Source organism: Ammospiza caudacuta, chromosome 36, assembly GCF_027887145.1.
Source record: "Ammospiza caudacuta isolate bAmmCau1 chromosome 36, bAmmCau1.pri, whole genome shotgun sequence".
Lineage (NCBI taxonomy): Eukaryota > Metazoa > Chordata > Aves > Passeriformes > Passerellidae > Ammospiza > Ammospiza caudacuta.
This window is the reverse complement of record NC_080628.1, coordinates 199,773-214,933: the sequence shown is the minus strand read 5'-3', so window position 1 is coordinate 214,933 and position 15,161 is coordinate 199,773. Positions and strand designations below refer to the sequence as shown.

The window sequence follows — 15,161 nt, the reverse complement described above, 5'->3', positions numbered from 1 at the left end:
TACTGGGAGCACTGGAGTGATACTGGGAGGGCACTAGAGTGATACTGGGAGCACTGGGGGGGGGCACTGGCAGCACTGGGGCTATACTGGGAGCACTGGGAGGGTACTGGGCACACTGGGGGAGCACTGGCAGCACTGGGGCTATACGGGGAGCACTGGGAGGGCACTGGCATCACTGGGGTGATACTGGGAGCACTGGGGTGTTACTGGGAGGGCACTGGAGCTATACTGGGAGCACTGGGAAGGTACTGAGGGGGGCACGGGCAAAATGGCGGCGCCCTTGGCGGCCTCAGAGCCGCTCTGCGCCTGCGCGTAGCTCGCCGACGCAAAATGGCGGCCGTCCCGTGTCACGTGATGCGCGCGGAGAAGATGGCGGGGCCCGGGGAGGGCGGGGCCTTCCCGAGCGCGGGAGCGGCGGCCAACGGGAAGGCGGCGGGTGCGCAGGCGCAGTCGGCGAGGAGCAATTTTCCCCCCCCCTCAGGGACCATAGAGAGGAGCGCGGGCGGAGCGGTCCCCGCGACCATAGAGAGGAGCGCGGCGCCGACCGCTCCAACGGCTCCCGGGAGCGCCTTGAGCTCCGCCTGGGGCCCCGACGGTTCCTTCGCACCGGAGCAGCCCCGGGTGAGGCACCGCGGGCGCGGGGCAGCCCCAGAGGCGGCTGCGGTTCTCCCCCCGCCTCCACTCCCCTCTTTCCGCCGGCGCCATTTCGGCGGCGGCGGCGCCGCGCGACGTTACTTCCGGCGGAAGCGGCCCGGGCCGGAAGCGAGCGGGCGGCGAGCGGCGCGCGCGGGGCCGGGAGCGCGCGGGCAGGTCCGGGGGGTCCCCGCGTGACGTCACGGAGAGGGGCAGTGACGTCATAGAGGGGGGTGAGATGGGGGGGAGTCCCCAGGATCGGGGGTCTGGGGGAGGCCGCAAAGCATCACGGGAGGGGGTCCGCGAGGGGCTGGGGGGGTCCAGGTGGTCACTCCGGGGGTCTCAGCGACCCTTGCGGTGTCCCCATGTCCCCCCAGCATGGGTGGCAGTGACGATGAGTACGGGGCGGTCACTGTGGGGGTGCCTCAGTGCCCAGTGACCCCGTGGCGACAGAGCGGTCACTGTGGGGGTCCGTGACCCCTCGGTGACCCCTCGGTGTCCCCCCAGGCCAGCCATGGGTGACAGTGACGATGAGTACGACCGGCGGCGCAGGGACAAATTCCGGCGGGAGCGGAGCGACTACGAACGGTCCAGAGAGAGGGACGAGAGGAGGAGGGACGACTGGAGCGACCGGTACTGGGGGCACTGGGAGGGACTGGGGGCACTGGGGAGCGACACTGGGGGAACTGAGAGGGACTGGGAGGTCCCTGATTGCCGGTGTGAGGGTTACTGGTGAGTCCCTCACTCCCAGATTGCCCAGTTCAGATTCCGGGGGGTTCCCTCACTCCCAGTTTAACCCAGTTTTTTTGCAGGGACTGGGAGCGCCGCAGCCGCGATTACCGGGACTGGGAGGGTCCCTGGTTCCCAGTTTGCCCCAGTTTAACCCAGTTTGCTCTCACAGGGACTGGGAGCGGGGCCGGGAGCGCCGCAGCCGCGATTACCGGGACTACGACCGCACCCGGCGGGAGCGATTCTCCCCTCCCCGGCACGAGCTGAGCCCGCCCCAGAAACGGCTGAGAAGGGATTGGTGAGAGACCCCCAAAATACCCTAAAATCGCCCGAACACTCACTCAGATACACCCCAGAAATGCCCGCGCAGGGACTGGTGAGAGACCCCCAAAACAGCCCAAATTCACCCCAAATTCACCCCAGAATTATCCCAGATACAGCTGAAATACACCCCAGAAACGGCTGCGGAGGGATTGGTGAGAGATCCCCAAAACAGCCCAAATTCACCCCAAAATTATCCTAAATATATCCTGAAACTGCTCCAGAAACGGCTGCAAAGGGATTGGTGAGAGACCCCCAAAACAGCCCAAATTGACCCCAAAATTACCCCTGAGTGACCGCTGTTCACTCTCAAGTGACCAGTGTCCCCTCTGGGGCTGCGGGGATGACCACAGCACTGACCCCTGAGTGCCCCACCGTGACCAGTGTCCACTCTCGAGTGACCCCTGTCCACTCTGGCCGCAGAGATGACCACAGCAGTGACCCCTGACCCCTGTGTGACCCCTGTGTGACCCCTGACCCCTGTGTGCCCCCAGGGATGACCACAGCAGTGACCCGTACCACGGCGGGTACGAGCTGCCCTACGGGGGGGGCGGCGCCGGCCCCACCTACGGCCCCCCCCAGGCGCCCTGGGGACCCCACGAGATGCAGCAGCAGCTCCTGCAGCACCAGCTGCTGCCCATACAGGCCAGGTGAGCCCCAAAATGCCCCAAATTCACCCCAAAAAATGAGCCCAGACACCCCCAAATCCCCCTGAGAAATCCCGGAACTCCCAGAGCTCCCTGAGCCCCAAAAACCCCAGAATCCGCCAAAACCGGGCGGGATGCAGTCCCAGCTCCTGCAGCACCAGCTGCTGCCCATACAGGCCAGGTGAGCCCCAAAATATTCCAAATTCACCCCAAAAACTGAGCCCAGACACTCCAAAATCTGCTCCAAAAACCCCAGAATTCCTGAGCCCAAAACTGCCCCAAACGGCCCCACAACCGTGCGGGATGCAGTCCCAGCTCCTGCAGCACCAGCTGCTGCCCATACAGGCCAGGTGAGCCCCAAAATGCCCTGAATTCACCCCAAACGCCACTGTGGCCCCCCCAGGCTGGGCACCATCGCGGAGGTGGACCTGGGCATGGCCCCCCCGGTGATGAAGAGCTTCAAGGAGTTCCTGCTGTCCCTGGACGACGCCGTGGACGAGACGGAGGCCGTGAAGCGTTACAACGACTACAAGCTGGACTTCCGGCGGCAGCAGCTGCAGGAGTTCTTCCTGGCCCACAAGGACGAGGAGTGGTACGTGATGGAACGGGTTCCGGAATGTTCCGTGAGCCAGAAATGGTCAGAGAGCCCCCAAAAGTCCTGGGAGACCCCAAAAATCCGGTTCTGCGTCCCAAAAATATCCTGGTTCACAAGGGGCGGTACGTGCTGGAGGGGGTTCTGGAATGTTCTGTGCTCCAAATATCTGATTCTGCACCCCAAAAATGTCCTGGGAAACCCCAGAAACCCTGAGAGACTCCAAAAATACTGGCCCATGAGAGGCGGTACATGCCAAGGTGCATTCCAGAATGTTCTGTACTCCAAAAATGTCCTGGGAACCCCAAAAATGTCCTGGGAGCCCCAAAAATCCTGGCTCACAAAGAGAGGTATGTGCCAGGGGGTTCCGGAGCATTCTGTGCCCCAAAAATGGCCCAAGAGCCCTCAGGACCATTTAGGAGTGAATTTGGGGTGGATTTTGGGGTCTCTCCAGGTTTAACACTGCTCTTCTCCCCCAGCACCCTCAGGACCATTTTGGGGTGAATTTGGGGTAGTTTTGGAGTGTCTCCAGGACTAACGCTCCCCCACCACTCTCGGGGCAGCTTTGGGGCAGTTTTGGGGCAGTTTCGGGATATTTTTTAAAGTCTCTGTTGGTTTAATGCTTCCCTTCTCTCAGCGCTCTCAGAGCTGGATTTGGGGCAGTTTTGGGGCTGGATTTGGGGCAGTTTTGGGGTATATTTTGGGGTTTATTTTAGGATGGATTTTTGGGGTCTCTCCAGGTTTAACTCTTCTCTTCTCCCCCAGCGCCCTCAGGGCAGTTTTGGGGTGAATTTGGGGCAGTTTTGGGGCTGTATTTGGGGCAGTTTTGTGGTGGATTTTTGGGATTTTTAACACTTCCCTTCTCCCCCAGCACCCTGAGGAGCCGCTCTGGAGCTGCCGGGCGGGGCAGGCAGAGAGGGCAGATTTGGGGTGGTTTGGGTGGATTTTGGGGCAGTTTTGGGGTAATTTTGGGGTGTATTTTTGGGTTTAACGCTTCCCTTCTCCCCCAGCACCCTGAGGAGCCGCTCTGGAGCCGCCGGGCGGGGCAGGCAGAGAGGGCGGGGCCGCGCACAATGCGGCGAGGTCTCAGTGCAGGACGTAGCCAGGGACTTTTGTTATTTTATTTTTTTTGGGGGGGTTTGCCCAAAAAAAAAACCGCAAAAAAACCAAAAAACCGCGGCCGATTTTCGGGGTTTTTAAAAGCGCCGCAGTTTTCGGGGCCCGGCGGACGGCGACGCTCGCGGCGAGTGTAGGTATGAGCATCCCCCCCGACCCCCCACGGGACACCTGACAACACCTGGAACACACCTGGAACCGCCCTCAGACAGCCCCAAAAGAGCCCAGAAACACCCCAAAAACACCTTGGAAACACCATCCCGAAATACCCTAAAACAGCCCAGAAATGCCTCAAAAGAACCCTAGAAATGCTCTCAAGATATACATCAAAAACACCCCAGAATCCACCAAAAATTATATTGGAAGTTACACTAAACTGCATCAAAATTGTGCCTAAATGGTTTGAAATGACCCCAAAATATGATAAAAACTGTAAAAACACCCAAAAATGTACCTGAAAGCATCCACAAACTTGCATTCAAGGCAGGTGTAAAAACACCCCCAAAAATGCAAAAAGTAGCACTAAAAATGCCCCTGAAATGTCTCAAAACACCCCCAAAAATGCACTGTTAACAATGTTCCTGAAAACATTTCAAAACACCCCCAAAAATGCAAAAAACATCCCTGAAAAACATTCCTGAAAACGTCTCAAAGTACCCCCAAAGACGCAAAAAATCGGCCTGAAAAACATCCCTGAAAATGTCTCAATTCATCTCCAAAAATGCAAAAAACATCCCTAAAGAAGCCTCTGAAAATATCTCAAATTCAGACCCAAATACTCCCCAATTTCACACCCAAATTCTCCCTATTTCAGACCCAAATTCTTCCGGTTTCAGACCCAAAATTTCCCAAATTCAGACCCAATTTCAGACCCAAAATCGAGTCCCCCACCCTCCCCTCTCCCCGTTCCCCAAACTCTCCCTCCCCAAACCCCCCAATTTTGGGGGCTCCCCTCCATCACCGTGCGGGCCGGGGGTGTTCCTTGCAGCCCCCTGAGCCCCATTTTCGCCATTTTTCACCCCAATTCCCAGGTTTCGCTCCAAGTACCACCCTGACGAGGCCGGGAAGCGGCAGCAGGAGGCCCAGGCCGCCCTCAGGAACCGCCTGGGCGTGTTTCTGTATTTGTGGGAGCATGGCTGGTTCGACAATCTGCTGCTGGACATCGACCGCGCCCAGCAAATCATCAAAACGCTCGATGCAGGTACCCCCAGGGCACCCCCAGACTCAAAATCTCATTTTGGATCCCCCCAGAGACGCACAGTGGGGGTGGTGGCTGAAAATAGCTGGAGAAATTCACAGCGATGTGCACCAAATGGGTCATGAGGGGCATGGAAATGGCCACAAAGGGCCTTTGGGATGCACCAAAAATATCCTTGATGGCCCAAATATAGCCCTGATGTCCCAAAAATATCCTTAATGTCCAAAATATCCTTCTCTGACACCCCAAAAATCCCTTCCTGCCACTCCAGAAAAATCCCTTAAAATCTTCTTAAAAGCACTCCATAAAATCTTCCTGATGCCCCAGAAACATTTCAGACCCAGACTTCGGGGTTTTGGACCGATTTTGGGGTGGTTTTGCTCAATTTCTGAGTTTCTTGGCCTATTTTTGGGTGTTTCTGCCCCACTTCTGAACTTCCTGACCCATTTTTAGATGTTTCTAAGGGATTTGCAAGAGTTTTGAACTTACTTTTGGATGGTTTTAGTCCATTCTGGAGAGTTCTTGAAAACAGAAGCTGTGAGGGGGAAAAAAGGCGGGAAAACGTGAGGGGAGAAAAAGGCGGGAAAACGTGAGGGGAGAAAAAGGCAGGAAAACGTGAGGGGAGAAAAAGACAGCATGAGGGGAGAAAGATGAAATGTGAGGGGAGAAAAAGGGAGGAAAATGTGAGGGGAGAAAAAGGTGAGGGAATGGTGTGGAGGGAAGTCATGAGGACTTTTTCTCCACTTTTCCCTTTTTTTCCAGCGGTGATCAAGATGGAGGGGGGCACAGAGCACGACCTGCGGATCCTGGAGCAGGAGGAGGAGGAGGAGCGGGCTGAGAAGGCCGAAGGCCCCAAAAAGGAGGAGCCGAGGCCCCCAGAGCCCCCCGGGAAAGGTCCGGCTGAGCGCCCCGACGGCGACGACAGTGCCAAGGTTGGAGGGATTTGGGGGTCACAGGGAGATTTTGGGGTCCCTTTTGCCTCTGGGGTATTTTTTAGGGGTCTCTACTGGGGTCTCTTGTTCTTTTGGGGTCCCCTTTGACCCCCATGCTCTCTCCCCACAGGCTGAAGGGGCGGAGCCAGGAGCAGAGCCGGCAGCAGGGGCGGGGCCAGAGGAGGAAGAGGAGGGGCCAGACAAGGGGCCCAAGGCTGAGGAAGGTGACAAGGAGGGCGGGGCCAAGGTCAGTGACCACACCCCCAAGTGACCACACCCCACAAAGCTCCACCCCTGCCATTACCACAATGAGGCTGGTGAAGCCCCACCCCTTTCATAAAAGGCCACCCCCCTTTTATAAGAAACCACCTGTTCTATCAAACCACACCCCTTTTCTGTTAACCACACCCCTTTCTGCTAAGCCCCACCTCACCAACAGCCCCTCCCTATGGCAAGCCCCGCCTCAGTACACAACCCACACTCCTTGATGTGCTCCTCCCCTTATAGGCCCCTCCCACCCTCATTAAATCCCTTCAGTCCCTCCCCTTTATGCAAGCCCCGCCCCTTATTCAAGCCCCGCCCTCTGGCGCCCCCTGCAGGCGCGGCCACGTCAGCGCAGCCGGGACAGCGAGGACGGGGACAGCGACAGCGGGGACAGCGAGGGGACACGGAGAGAGCCCGGGAAAGGTGAGGGGACACTGGGGACACAGGGGGACACGGGGACAGCGAGGGGACACGGAGAGAGCCCGGGAAAGGTGAGGGGACACTGGGGACACAGGGGGACACAGGGACAGCGAGGGGACACGGAGAGAGCCCGGGAAAGGTGAGGGGACACTGGGGACACAGGGGGACACAGGGACAGCGAGGGGACACGGAGAGAGCCCGGGAAAGGTGAGGACACAGGGGGACACACAGGGGACAGTGACAGCAGGAACAACGAGGGGAGGGCACACAGAGGGGGCCTGGGGGGTCCGTGAGGGAACACTGGGGACAGTCAGGGGGTTTGGGGTCTCTGGGTGGGGTTTGGGGTCTCTGGGGTGAGGTTTAGGGGCTCTGGGGGTATTTGGGGTCTGTGGGGGGGTTTAGGTTCTCTGGGGGTGTATTTGGGGTGGGGGTCTCTGGGGTCTCTGCTATCCCGATGATTTGGGGGGGTGGGGGGGGGTCCATGCTGCATTTCCGGGGCGTCCCCATGACCCCCCGCCCCCCCCCCGTCCGTGTCCCCCCCAGAGGAGGCCAAGGAGGACAAAGCCCCCCCCGAGGACACGGCCGGGACCCCTCCCCCCACGGGCAGCGCCCCCTCCCCTCCCCCCAAGGCCAAGGAGGGGCCGGGGGGGGCCCCGGGGGGGGGTCCCGAGGCCCGGCCAAGACCCCTGCACAAAACGTGCTCGTTGTTCATGAGGAACATCGCCCCCAACATCGCCCAGGCCGAGATCGTGGCGGTGAGAGACTGAAAAAACACCCAAAAATACCCAAAAATCAGCTCTGGGACCCCCAAAAACCACCCCAAAATACCCCAAAGCAACGTGGGACCCCTGCACAAAACATGCTCGTTGTTCATGAGGAACATGGGAAAAATTACCCGAGAATACCCAAAAATACCCAAAACCCACCCAAAACAGCCTTGGGACCTCCAAGAATCCCCCAAACCACCCCAAAATAAGCAAAAACAGCCCCGAGACCCCCAAAAACCCCCTGGCATGCCCCAAAAACCAGAGATCATGGTGGTGAGGGGGTGTCCCGGGGAGGCTGGGACCCCCAAAATCCCCCTGAACCCCCCCAAAAACCCCAAAGGGCCCCCCAAAAAGCTCAAAAACCCCAAAACGCCTTTTTGCTCCCAGCTGTGCAAGCGCTACCCCGGGTTCATGCGCGTGGCGCTGTCGGAGCCGCAGCCCGAGAGGAGGTGAGGGCGGTTTGGGGTGAATTTGGGAGAATTTGGGGTTTTTAGGGGGGGTTCAGGAGGAGCTGGGTGGACTTTGGGGGATTTTGGGTGGATTTTTGGTGGAATTTTGGGGTTTTGGGGGCTCACAAAGGATCTTTTTCCCCATTCCCAGGTTCTTCAGGAGGGGCTGGGTGGATTTTGGGTGGAATTTTGGGGTTTTTGGGGCTCACAGAAAGTTTTTCTCTCAGGTTCTTCAGGAGGGGCTGGGTGACCTTCGACCGCAGCGTGAACATCAAGGAGATTTGCTGGAGCCTGCAGAACATCCGGGTGCGTTTTGGGGCAAATTTCATGGATTTGGGGTGCTTTTCATAGATTTTGAGGTTATTTTGGTGGATTTTGAGGTGATTCTGATGGATTTTTGTAGTTTTCAGCTCCATGAGTGCGAGCTGAGCCCCACCATGACCCAGGCTGGGTTTTGGAGTGGTTTTGAAGAAATTTTAATGGATTTTGGGGTGGTTTCAATGGATTTTGGTGTGATTTTGATGGATTGTGACATGATTCTGATGAGCTTTGAGGTGATTCTGATGAATTTTGGGGTGATTCTCACGGATTTTTGTGGTTTTCAGCTCCGTGAGTGTGAGCTGAGCTCTGGCGCCTGCCGGGACCTGACGCAGCGCGTGCCGAACATCTCGGGGCTGGGTTTTGATGTATTTTTGGGATGTTTTGATGTATTTTGATGGGGTTTTTTGGGTGATTCTGATGTTTTTCAGCTCCGCGAGTGCGAGCTCAGCCCCGGCGTGAACCGGGACCTGACGCGGCGCGTGCGCAACGTCTCGGGGCTGACGCAGCACCGGCCCATCGTGCGCCACGACATCAAGCTGGCCGCGCGCCTGGTGCAGGCCCTGGACGCCCGCGCGCGCCTCTGGAGCCCCCCTGGCGCCGCCGCGGCCACCGCGGCCGGGGACAGCGCCGGGGACACGGCCGGGGACAGCGCCGGGGGCGACAGCGAGCCCCCGCCCGCCACCGAGCCCGGGGTGAGACGCGCGGACACCAGAGTGTCACCGGGGCCCTTCGGGGTGTCCCCAGGGTCCCCAGGGCCCTTCAGGGCGTCCCCAGTGTCCCCGGTGGTGTCACCAGGGGATCCCCGCTGTCCCCATTAACGTCCCCGATGCTGTCCCCCAATGCAGGCCCAGAACCCGGTGCTGCGGCACATCACGGATTACCTGATCGAGGAGGTGAGCGCCGAGGAGGAGGAGCTGCTGGGGCAGGGCCAGGGCCAGGGGCAGGGCCAGGGCCAGGGCGCGGCCCCGGCCGAGGACGCCGCCCGCGAGACCAACCCGGCCGAGGTCACTGTGGAGCGCGACGAGAAGCTGCTCAAGGTGCGTCCCCAGGGTGTGTCCAGAGCATTCCCAGAGTGTCCCCAGGTGTCCCAAAAGTGTCTTCAAAAGTGTCCCCAAAAATGTCCCCAAGGTGTCGCCAGGGTGTCCCCAAAAGCATCCTCAATGTCCCTCCTGTCCCTGATGTCCCCAATGTCTCCAATCCCCCCAGTGTCCCCAATGTCCCCAAGTGCTGGACCGGCTGCTGCTGTACCTGTGCATCATGCACTGTCCCCTCAGTGTCCCCAAAGTCCCCTCAATGTCCCCAACTGTCCCCCCAGGTGCTGGACCGGCTGCTGCTGTACCTGCGCATCGTGCACTCGGTCGATTACTACAACACCTCCGAGTACCCCAACGAGGACGAGATGCCCAACAGGTGCGGGATCATCCACGTGCGGGGCCCGCTGCCGCCCAACCGCGTGTCACACGGAGAAGGTGAGCTGAAAAATCCCAAATTTACCCCAAAAATAACCCCAAAAATCCGCACTAGAACCCTCCAAACCCAACCACGTGTTACACGGAGAAGGTGAGCCAAAAACCCACAAATTTACCCCAAAAAAACAGCCTAGAAATCACCCGAACCCAAACGCACGTCCCATGGGGAAGGTGAGCCAAAACCCCACAAATTTACCCCCAAATAACCCCAAAAACCGGCCTAGAAATCCCCTGAACCAAACCATGGGTCACACGGAGAAGGTGAGCCAAAAAATCCCAAAAAATAACTCCAAAATGCCCCAAATTCACCCCAAAACCTGTCCCCAGTGGCAGAGTGGCAGCGTGGCTTTGAGGCGCGCCTGGCCCCGCTGCTGGCCCTGGCTCTGTCCCCGGGGAGGAGGCGCAGTTTGATGGGGATTTTTGGGGGTTTTTCGGGGTTTTTTGGGTTTTTTGTCACTCTGAGTGTCCCCGTGTCCCCAGTGGCAGAGTGGCAGCGTGGCTTTGAGGCGCGCCTGGCCCCGCTGCTGGCCGGGCCGGGCTCTGTCCCCGAGGAGGAGGCGCAGCGCCTCGGCCGCAAGGACCCCGAGCAGGAGCTGGAGAAGTTCGTGAGCGCCAACACGCAGGAGCTGGGCAAGGACAAGTGGCTCTGTCCCCTCAGCGGGAAGAAATTCAAGGTGGGGACACTGGGGACACCCTGGGGACAGTGGGGACAGCATGGGGACACTGTCAGGATCATTGGGGACAGACAGGGGACACCCAGGAGCTGGGCAAGGACAGGTGGCTCTGTCCTCTCAGCTGCAAGAAATTCAAGGTGGGGACACATTGGGGACACTGTCACAATCATTGGGGACACCCTGGGGACAATGGAGGGGTGATGTCCCCAATCCTGTCACTGTCCCCAATGTCCCCATGTGTCCCCAGGGCCCCGAGTTCGTGCGCAAGCACATCTTCAACAAGCACGGGGACAAGATGGGCGCCGTGCGCAAGGAGGTTTTGTTCTTCAACAATTTCCTGATGGACCCGAAACGCCCGGCCCTGCCCGAGGGGGGCAAGGGGGGACCCGGAGGGGGGCCCAACGCAGGTGAGTGTCACCTGAGTGTCACCCGAGTGTCACCTGTGTCACCCCTGTGTCACCTGTCACCTTCTGTGCCATCCCTGTGTCACCCCCTGTGTCCCCCCAAGCGCCCGGCCCTGCCCAAGGGGGGCAAGGGGGGACCCGGAGGGGGGCCCAACGCAGGTGAGTGTCACCTGAGTGTCACCTGTCACCTTAGTGTCCTCTGTGTGACCCCTGTGTGACCCCATGACCCCTGTTTGACCCAGGTCTGAGCCCGGGGGGGCTCCCGTACCCCCCCCAGTCCCCCCAGGGGTTGATGCCCTACGGGACCCCCCGGCCGCCCATGCTGGGATACGGAGGTACCAAAACGGGGAGAATTGGGGAAATTTGGGGGAGTTTGGGGGGGCTTTGGGAGGACTTCAGGGAGTTGGGGGATTTCAGAAAATTTGGGGGGGGGGTTGGGAGGATTTTGGGGGCTTTGGGGGATTTTTGGGGTGGTTGGGGGGTTTTGGAGGGAGTTTGGGGGGGACATGGGGGATTTGGGGGTGGTTTCAGGGGATACTTTGGGGGACGTTTTGGTTGGTTTTTTTAGTTGTATTTTCAATATTTTTGGGTGTTTTTAACCTGTTTTCCCCCACAGGATCCCACCCATATCCTCCCAGGCCCTATGGGGGCGTTTGGGGTTTTTTAGGGATATTTTTGAAGATTTTTTTGGGGATATTTTTGGGATATTTTGGCCGGTTTTGGGGATAATTTTGGGTACGTTTAACCCCTTGTTTCCCACAGGGTCCCACCCATACCCCCCCGGGCCCTACGGGGGTCGTGGCAGCTACGACACCTTCCGGGGTCAGGGCGGGGCCGGGGGGGGGTACCTGAACAAACCCCGCAGCAGGTGAGGCACGGGGACCCCGAAATTGGGATTGGGGGCACCGAAAATGGGGAGGGGGACCCCAAAAATGGGGGGGTGGGAATTGTGGGGTCCCTATTTGGGGTCTGGGGATGGGCCAGGGTGGATTTTGGGTTGGGTTTGGGGTGGATTTTGGGGTCGGGGTGGATTTTGGGGTGTAATTGGGGTGGATTTTGAGTGTATTTTGGGTTGTATTTTGGGTGATTTTGGGCTGTATTTCAGGGTGTATTTGGGGCTGTATTTCGGGCTGTTTTATGGATGGTTTGGGATGTATTTTGGGGATTTCTGAGCTTTATTTGGGCAGTATTTTGGGCTTTATTTTGGGGCGCATTTGGGCTGTATTTTGGGGCGTACTGTTGCTGTTTTGGGGAGTATTTTGGGATGATTGTGGGGTGATTTTGGGCTATTTTGGGGCTGTATTTTGGGTGTATTTCTGGTATTTGGGGTGTATTTCAGGCTGGTTTTAGGGTAGATTTCAGGCTGTATTTTGGGCTGGTTTTGGGTTGTATTTTGGGCTTTATTTTGGGGCTGTATTTCAGAGTGTATTTTGGCGTATATTTTAGGGTGTATTTTAGGGTGTATTACAGGTTATTTTGGGCTGGTTTTTGGGTGATTTTGGGCTGATTTTGTTCCGTTTTTGCGTTTTCTGCCCCCAGGATGGTGCGGGGCGACCCCCGGGCCATCGTCGAGTACCGGGACCTGGACGCCCCCGAGGACGTCGATTTCTTCTGACCCTCCCCCACCCGGGCCCCCCTTTTGATACGGCCCCGCCCATCCCCCCTTTGTATGGCCCCGCCCCCAAACCCCCAAAAAACCCCAAAATTCCCCCAATAAAGTGGCCCCGCCCACCCGGGGACACGGCGCCTTTCTGGGGGATTTTGGGGGAATTGTTTGGATTTTGGGTTAATTTAAAGGCAGTTTTGGGGTGATTTTGAGAGAATTTTTGGGATTTTGGGTGAATGTTTGTTTAATTTTGGGGAAATTTTGGAGCACTTTTGGTGGGATTTTGGGTGAATTTTTGAGATTTTGGGTAAATTTTGGGGGGATGTTGGGTGAATTTTGGGGTATTTTGAGCTCACTGAAAGCAGGGCCATCCCCAAGCCCCGCCCCATGATGAAACGCACTGTGACTAAACTCGATTGTTTATTGGTTCGTGATTAAGGCACCGCGGCTAATCAGCGGCGAGGCCCCGACCTTCAGCCAATCACGAGCAGGAGGGTGGAGGAGGCGGTGCGCCATTGGCTGTCGCCCAGCAACAGCCATGACGTCAGTGGGAGTGCATCACCACGCCCAATCAGCAGCGAGGATGCGGCAGGGAGTGCTCCAATTGGGTGGCATCTCCACCAATGGGAGGTGGGGGGTGGAGCCTTAGGTTTTAAAGGGGCAGCGCCCAAATGGGAGCGGTGACCTCCCGGTGACCCCGATGGTCACTTCCGGTCACTCCCAGTAACCCCCGCGGTCACTTCCGGTCACTCTCAGTGACCCCAGGCCCTTAAAAACTCTTAAAAAACCCCAAACCCCTTAAAAACTCCAAAACACCTTAAACATAAAAAAAAATCCTTCAAAAACCCCAAATCCCCTGAATTTCACCCCAAAATCCCTTCAGCCACCCCAGGGCTGTCCGAGCCCCCTTCCCCCCCCCCCCGATGAATTCTGGGGTCCTCCACGCGGATTTGGGGTGATTTTGATGATTTTTGAGTTCCCATGGATGATATTTAAGTGGTTCCGATGATTTTTGGGCAATTTTTAAGATTTTTGGGTATTTTCGATTATTTTTCAGGCTCCTTTGACAGGTTTCAATGGTCTTGGTGGATTTTTTCGATGATTTTGATGATTTTTTCAGCTCCCTTGGCGGTGTTTATCCAATTTCGGGGCATTTTTGATAATTTTGCCCATTTTCAGGTGGTTTTGATCACTTGTCCTCCATTTTTGATGATTTTTTGTCCATTTTTGGCTCTCAGAGGGCCATGGTGGCCCAGCCTCAGCAGGGTCGATTCTCAGGCAGTTTGGGATGATTTTTTGGTCCATTTTTGCCCTTTTTGATTATTTTTTGCCCATTTTCGTCCATTTTTTTCTCTATTTTTGCCATTTCTTGTCCGTTTTTGCTGTTTTTTTCCCGTTTTTGGCTCTCAGAGGGCCATGGCGGCCCAGCCCAGGATGAGCAGGGTCCCCCCCAGCGGCGCCGCCCGGTTGAATTTGGGGTCCCCGGAGAGGCCGTGGAAGTAAAAGGGGCCACAGAAGAGCCCCAGACCCGCCACGAGCAGGGAGCCGGCCTGGGCAGGGGAAATTGGGGAGAATTCAGGGATTTGGGGGGTATGGGAAGGATTTGGGGGGGAATTCAGGGATTTTTGGGGGGTTTGAGGGGAGTTTCGGGGGGATTTTGGGGGCATTCGGGGGATTTGGGGCAGATTTGGGGGGGAGTTTTGTGTTTTGGGGGGAATTAGGGAGCATTGGGGGGGTTGAGGGGAGTTTTGGGTGGGATTTTAGGGACATTTGGGTGGGATTTACGGGGTTTGGGAGGAGTTTTGGGGGATTTGGGGGGGTCGGGGGCATTTGGGGTGGAATTTAGGGGAATTTTGAGGTATTTCGGGGGCTTTCACCAGGTGTGGGCGGCGGTAGTGGGGGGCTGATTTTTGGGGTGAATTTAGCACATTTTGGGGGTAATTTCGGGGGCTCTCACCAGGTGTGGGCGGCGGCAGTGCGGGGTCGCCAGCAGGGCCAGGCTGTGCAGGAGGTGGAAGCGATTGGCGGTGTCGTAGAGCTGGGGGGGGCGATTTTGGAGTTATTTCGGGTGATTTGGGGTTTTTTGATGTTATTTTTATGGTTTTTTGGGGTTTTTTGGTGGTTTTTCCCCCCTCACTCACCTCTTTCTGATACTCGTCCCGGTCACTGCGGCGCATTCCTGGGGGGGGGGGGAAATGAGGATCAAGGACCCCCAAATCCCCCCAAATTCCCCCCCAAATCCGCCCGAAATCCTCCCCAGCCCCCCTCAGAGCCCCCCGGGCCTCCCCGTTCCGCCCCCGCCCCACCGTGGGCCCCGTAGGCCGCGCCCGCCATGGCGGCGGCTCCGCTGAGGGCCCCGAGCCTGCCCCAGGCCGCCGCCATCGCTGCTGCCCCCGCTCCGCTTCCGCTTCCGCCCCGAGCGCTTCCGCCTTCCCCCGCGCTTCCCATTGGGCGAGCTACGCGTCAATCAAACGGGAGAGCGACCAATGGGAGCGCGCGGAGCGGGTCCCGCCTCCCGGCGGAGTCACAGCGCCCCCTGGCGGAGCCGGGAGGGAGAGCAGCGACCCCGGAGGGGCTGGGGGGTCCCGGGGGGATTGGGGGGAATTTAGGGGGAATTTG

The 15,161-nt window shown here is 58.0% G+C and overlaps 2 protein-coding genes across 5 annotated transcripts; one reads left to right on the top strand and one right to left on the bottom strand.

Annotated features, from left to right (window-relative positions):
- Positions 1 to 599: 599 nt before the first annotated feature.
- SRRT (serrate, RNA effector molecule) lies at positions 600 to 12,692 on the top strand. 4 transcript variants are annotated; one of them, XM_058822955.1, is made up of 20 exons: positions 600 to 621; positions 1,141 to 1,266; positions 1,535 to 1,660; positions 2,178 to 2,333; positions 2,734 to 2,922; positions 5,070 to 5,239; positions 5,999 to 6,168; positions 6,299 to 6,415; positions 6,768 to 6,855; positions 7,396 to 7,607; positions 8,007 to 8,068; positions 8,296 to 8,374; positions 8,818 to 9,081; positions 9,235 to 9,426; positions 9,705 to 9,858; positions 10,339 to 10,532; positions 10,780 to 10,939; positions 11,179 to 11,271; positions 11,699 to 11,804; positions 12,476 to 12,692. In XM_058822955.1, exons 2-20 carry the CDS (start codon positions 1,148 to 1,150, stop codon positions 12,549 to 12,551), a joined length of 2,727 nt encoding a protein of 908 aa, XP_058678938.1. In that variant the 5' UTR covers positions 600 to 621; positions 1,141 to 1,147; the 3' UTR covers positions 12,552 to 12,692. The 4 variants fall into 4 exon arrangements, with proteins under 4 accessions (XP_058678938.1, XP_058678937.1, XP_058678936.1 ...); XM_058822954.1 differs by lacking the exon at positions 600 to 621 and adding an exon at positions 766 to 810; XM_058822953.1 differs by lacking the exon at positions 600 to 621 and adding an exon at positions 773 to 866.
- Positions 12,693 to 12,955: 263 nt separating this feature from the next.
- TMEM256 (transmembrane protein 256) lies at positions 12,956 to 14,939 on the bottom strand. The gene is made up of 4 exons (XM_058822977.1): positions 14,849 to 14,939; positions 14,684 to 14,721; positions 14,500 to 14,580; positions 12,956 to 14,092 (listed from the first exon to the last, which is right to left on the bottom strand). Exons 1-4 carry the CDS (start codon positions 14,922 to 14,924, stop codon positions 13,949 to 13,951), a joined length of 339 nt encoding a protein of 112 aa, XP_058678960.1. The 5' UTR covers positions 14,925 to 14,939; the 3' UTR covers positions 12,956 to 13,948.
- Between the last annotated feature and the right edge of the window lie 222 nt (positions 14,940 to 15,161).

Excerpts from the sequence above, each read along its gene's own strand:
- SRRT (XM_058822955.1), top strand. The coding sequence starts at position 1,148 with ATGGGTGACAGTGACGATGAGTACGACCGGCGGCGCAGGGACAAATTC. Across the intron at positions 5,240-5,998 it reads CATCAAAACGCTCGATGCAG|CGGTGATCAAGATGGAGGGG; the intron begins GTACCCCCAGGG and ends CTTTTTTTCCAG. Across the intron at positions 6,416-6,767 it reads ACAAGGAGGGCGGGGCCAAG|GCGCGGCCACGTCAGCGCAG; the intron begins GTCAGTGACCAC and ends CGCCCCCTGCAG.
- TMEM256 (XM_058822977.1), bottom strand. The coding sequence starts at position 14,924 with ATGGCGGCGGCCTGGGGCAGGCTCGGGGCCCTCAGCGGAGCCGCCGCC. Across the intron at positions 14,722-14,848 it reads CGCGGCCTACGGGGCCCACG|GAATGCGCCGCAGTGACCGG; the intron begins GTGGGGCGGGGG and ends CCCCCCCCCCAG. Across the intron at positions 14,581-14,683 it reads GGGACGAGTATCAGAAAGAG|CTCTACGACACCGCCAATCG; the intron begins GTGAGTGAGGGG and ends CGCCCCCCCCAG.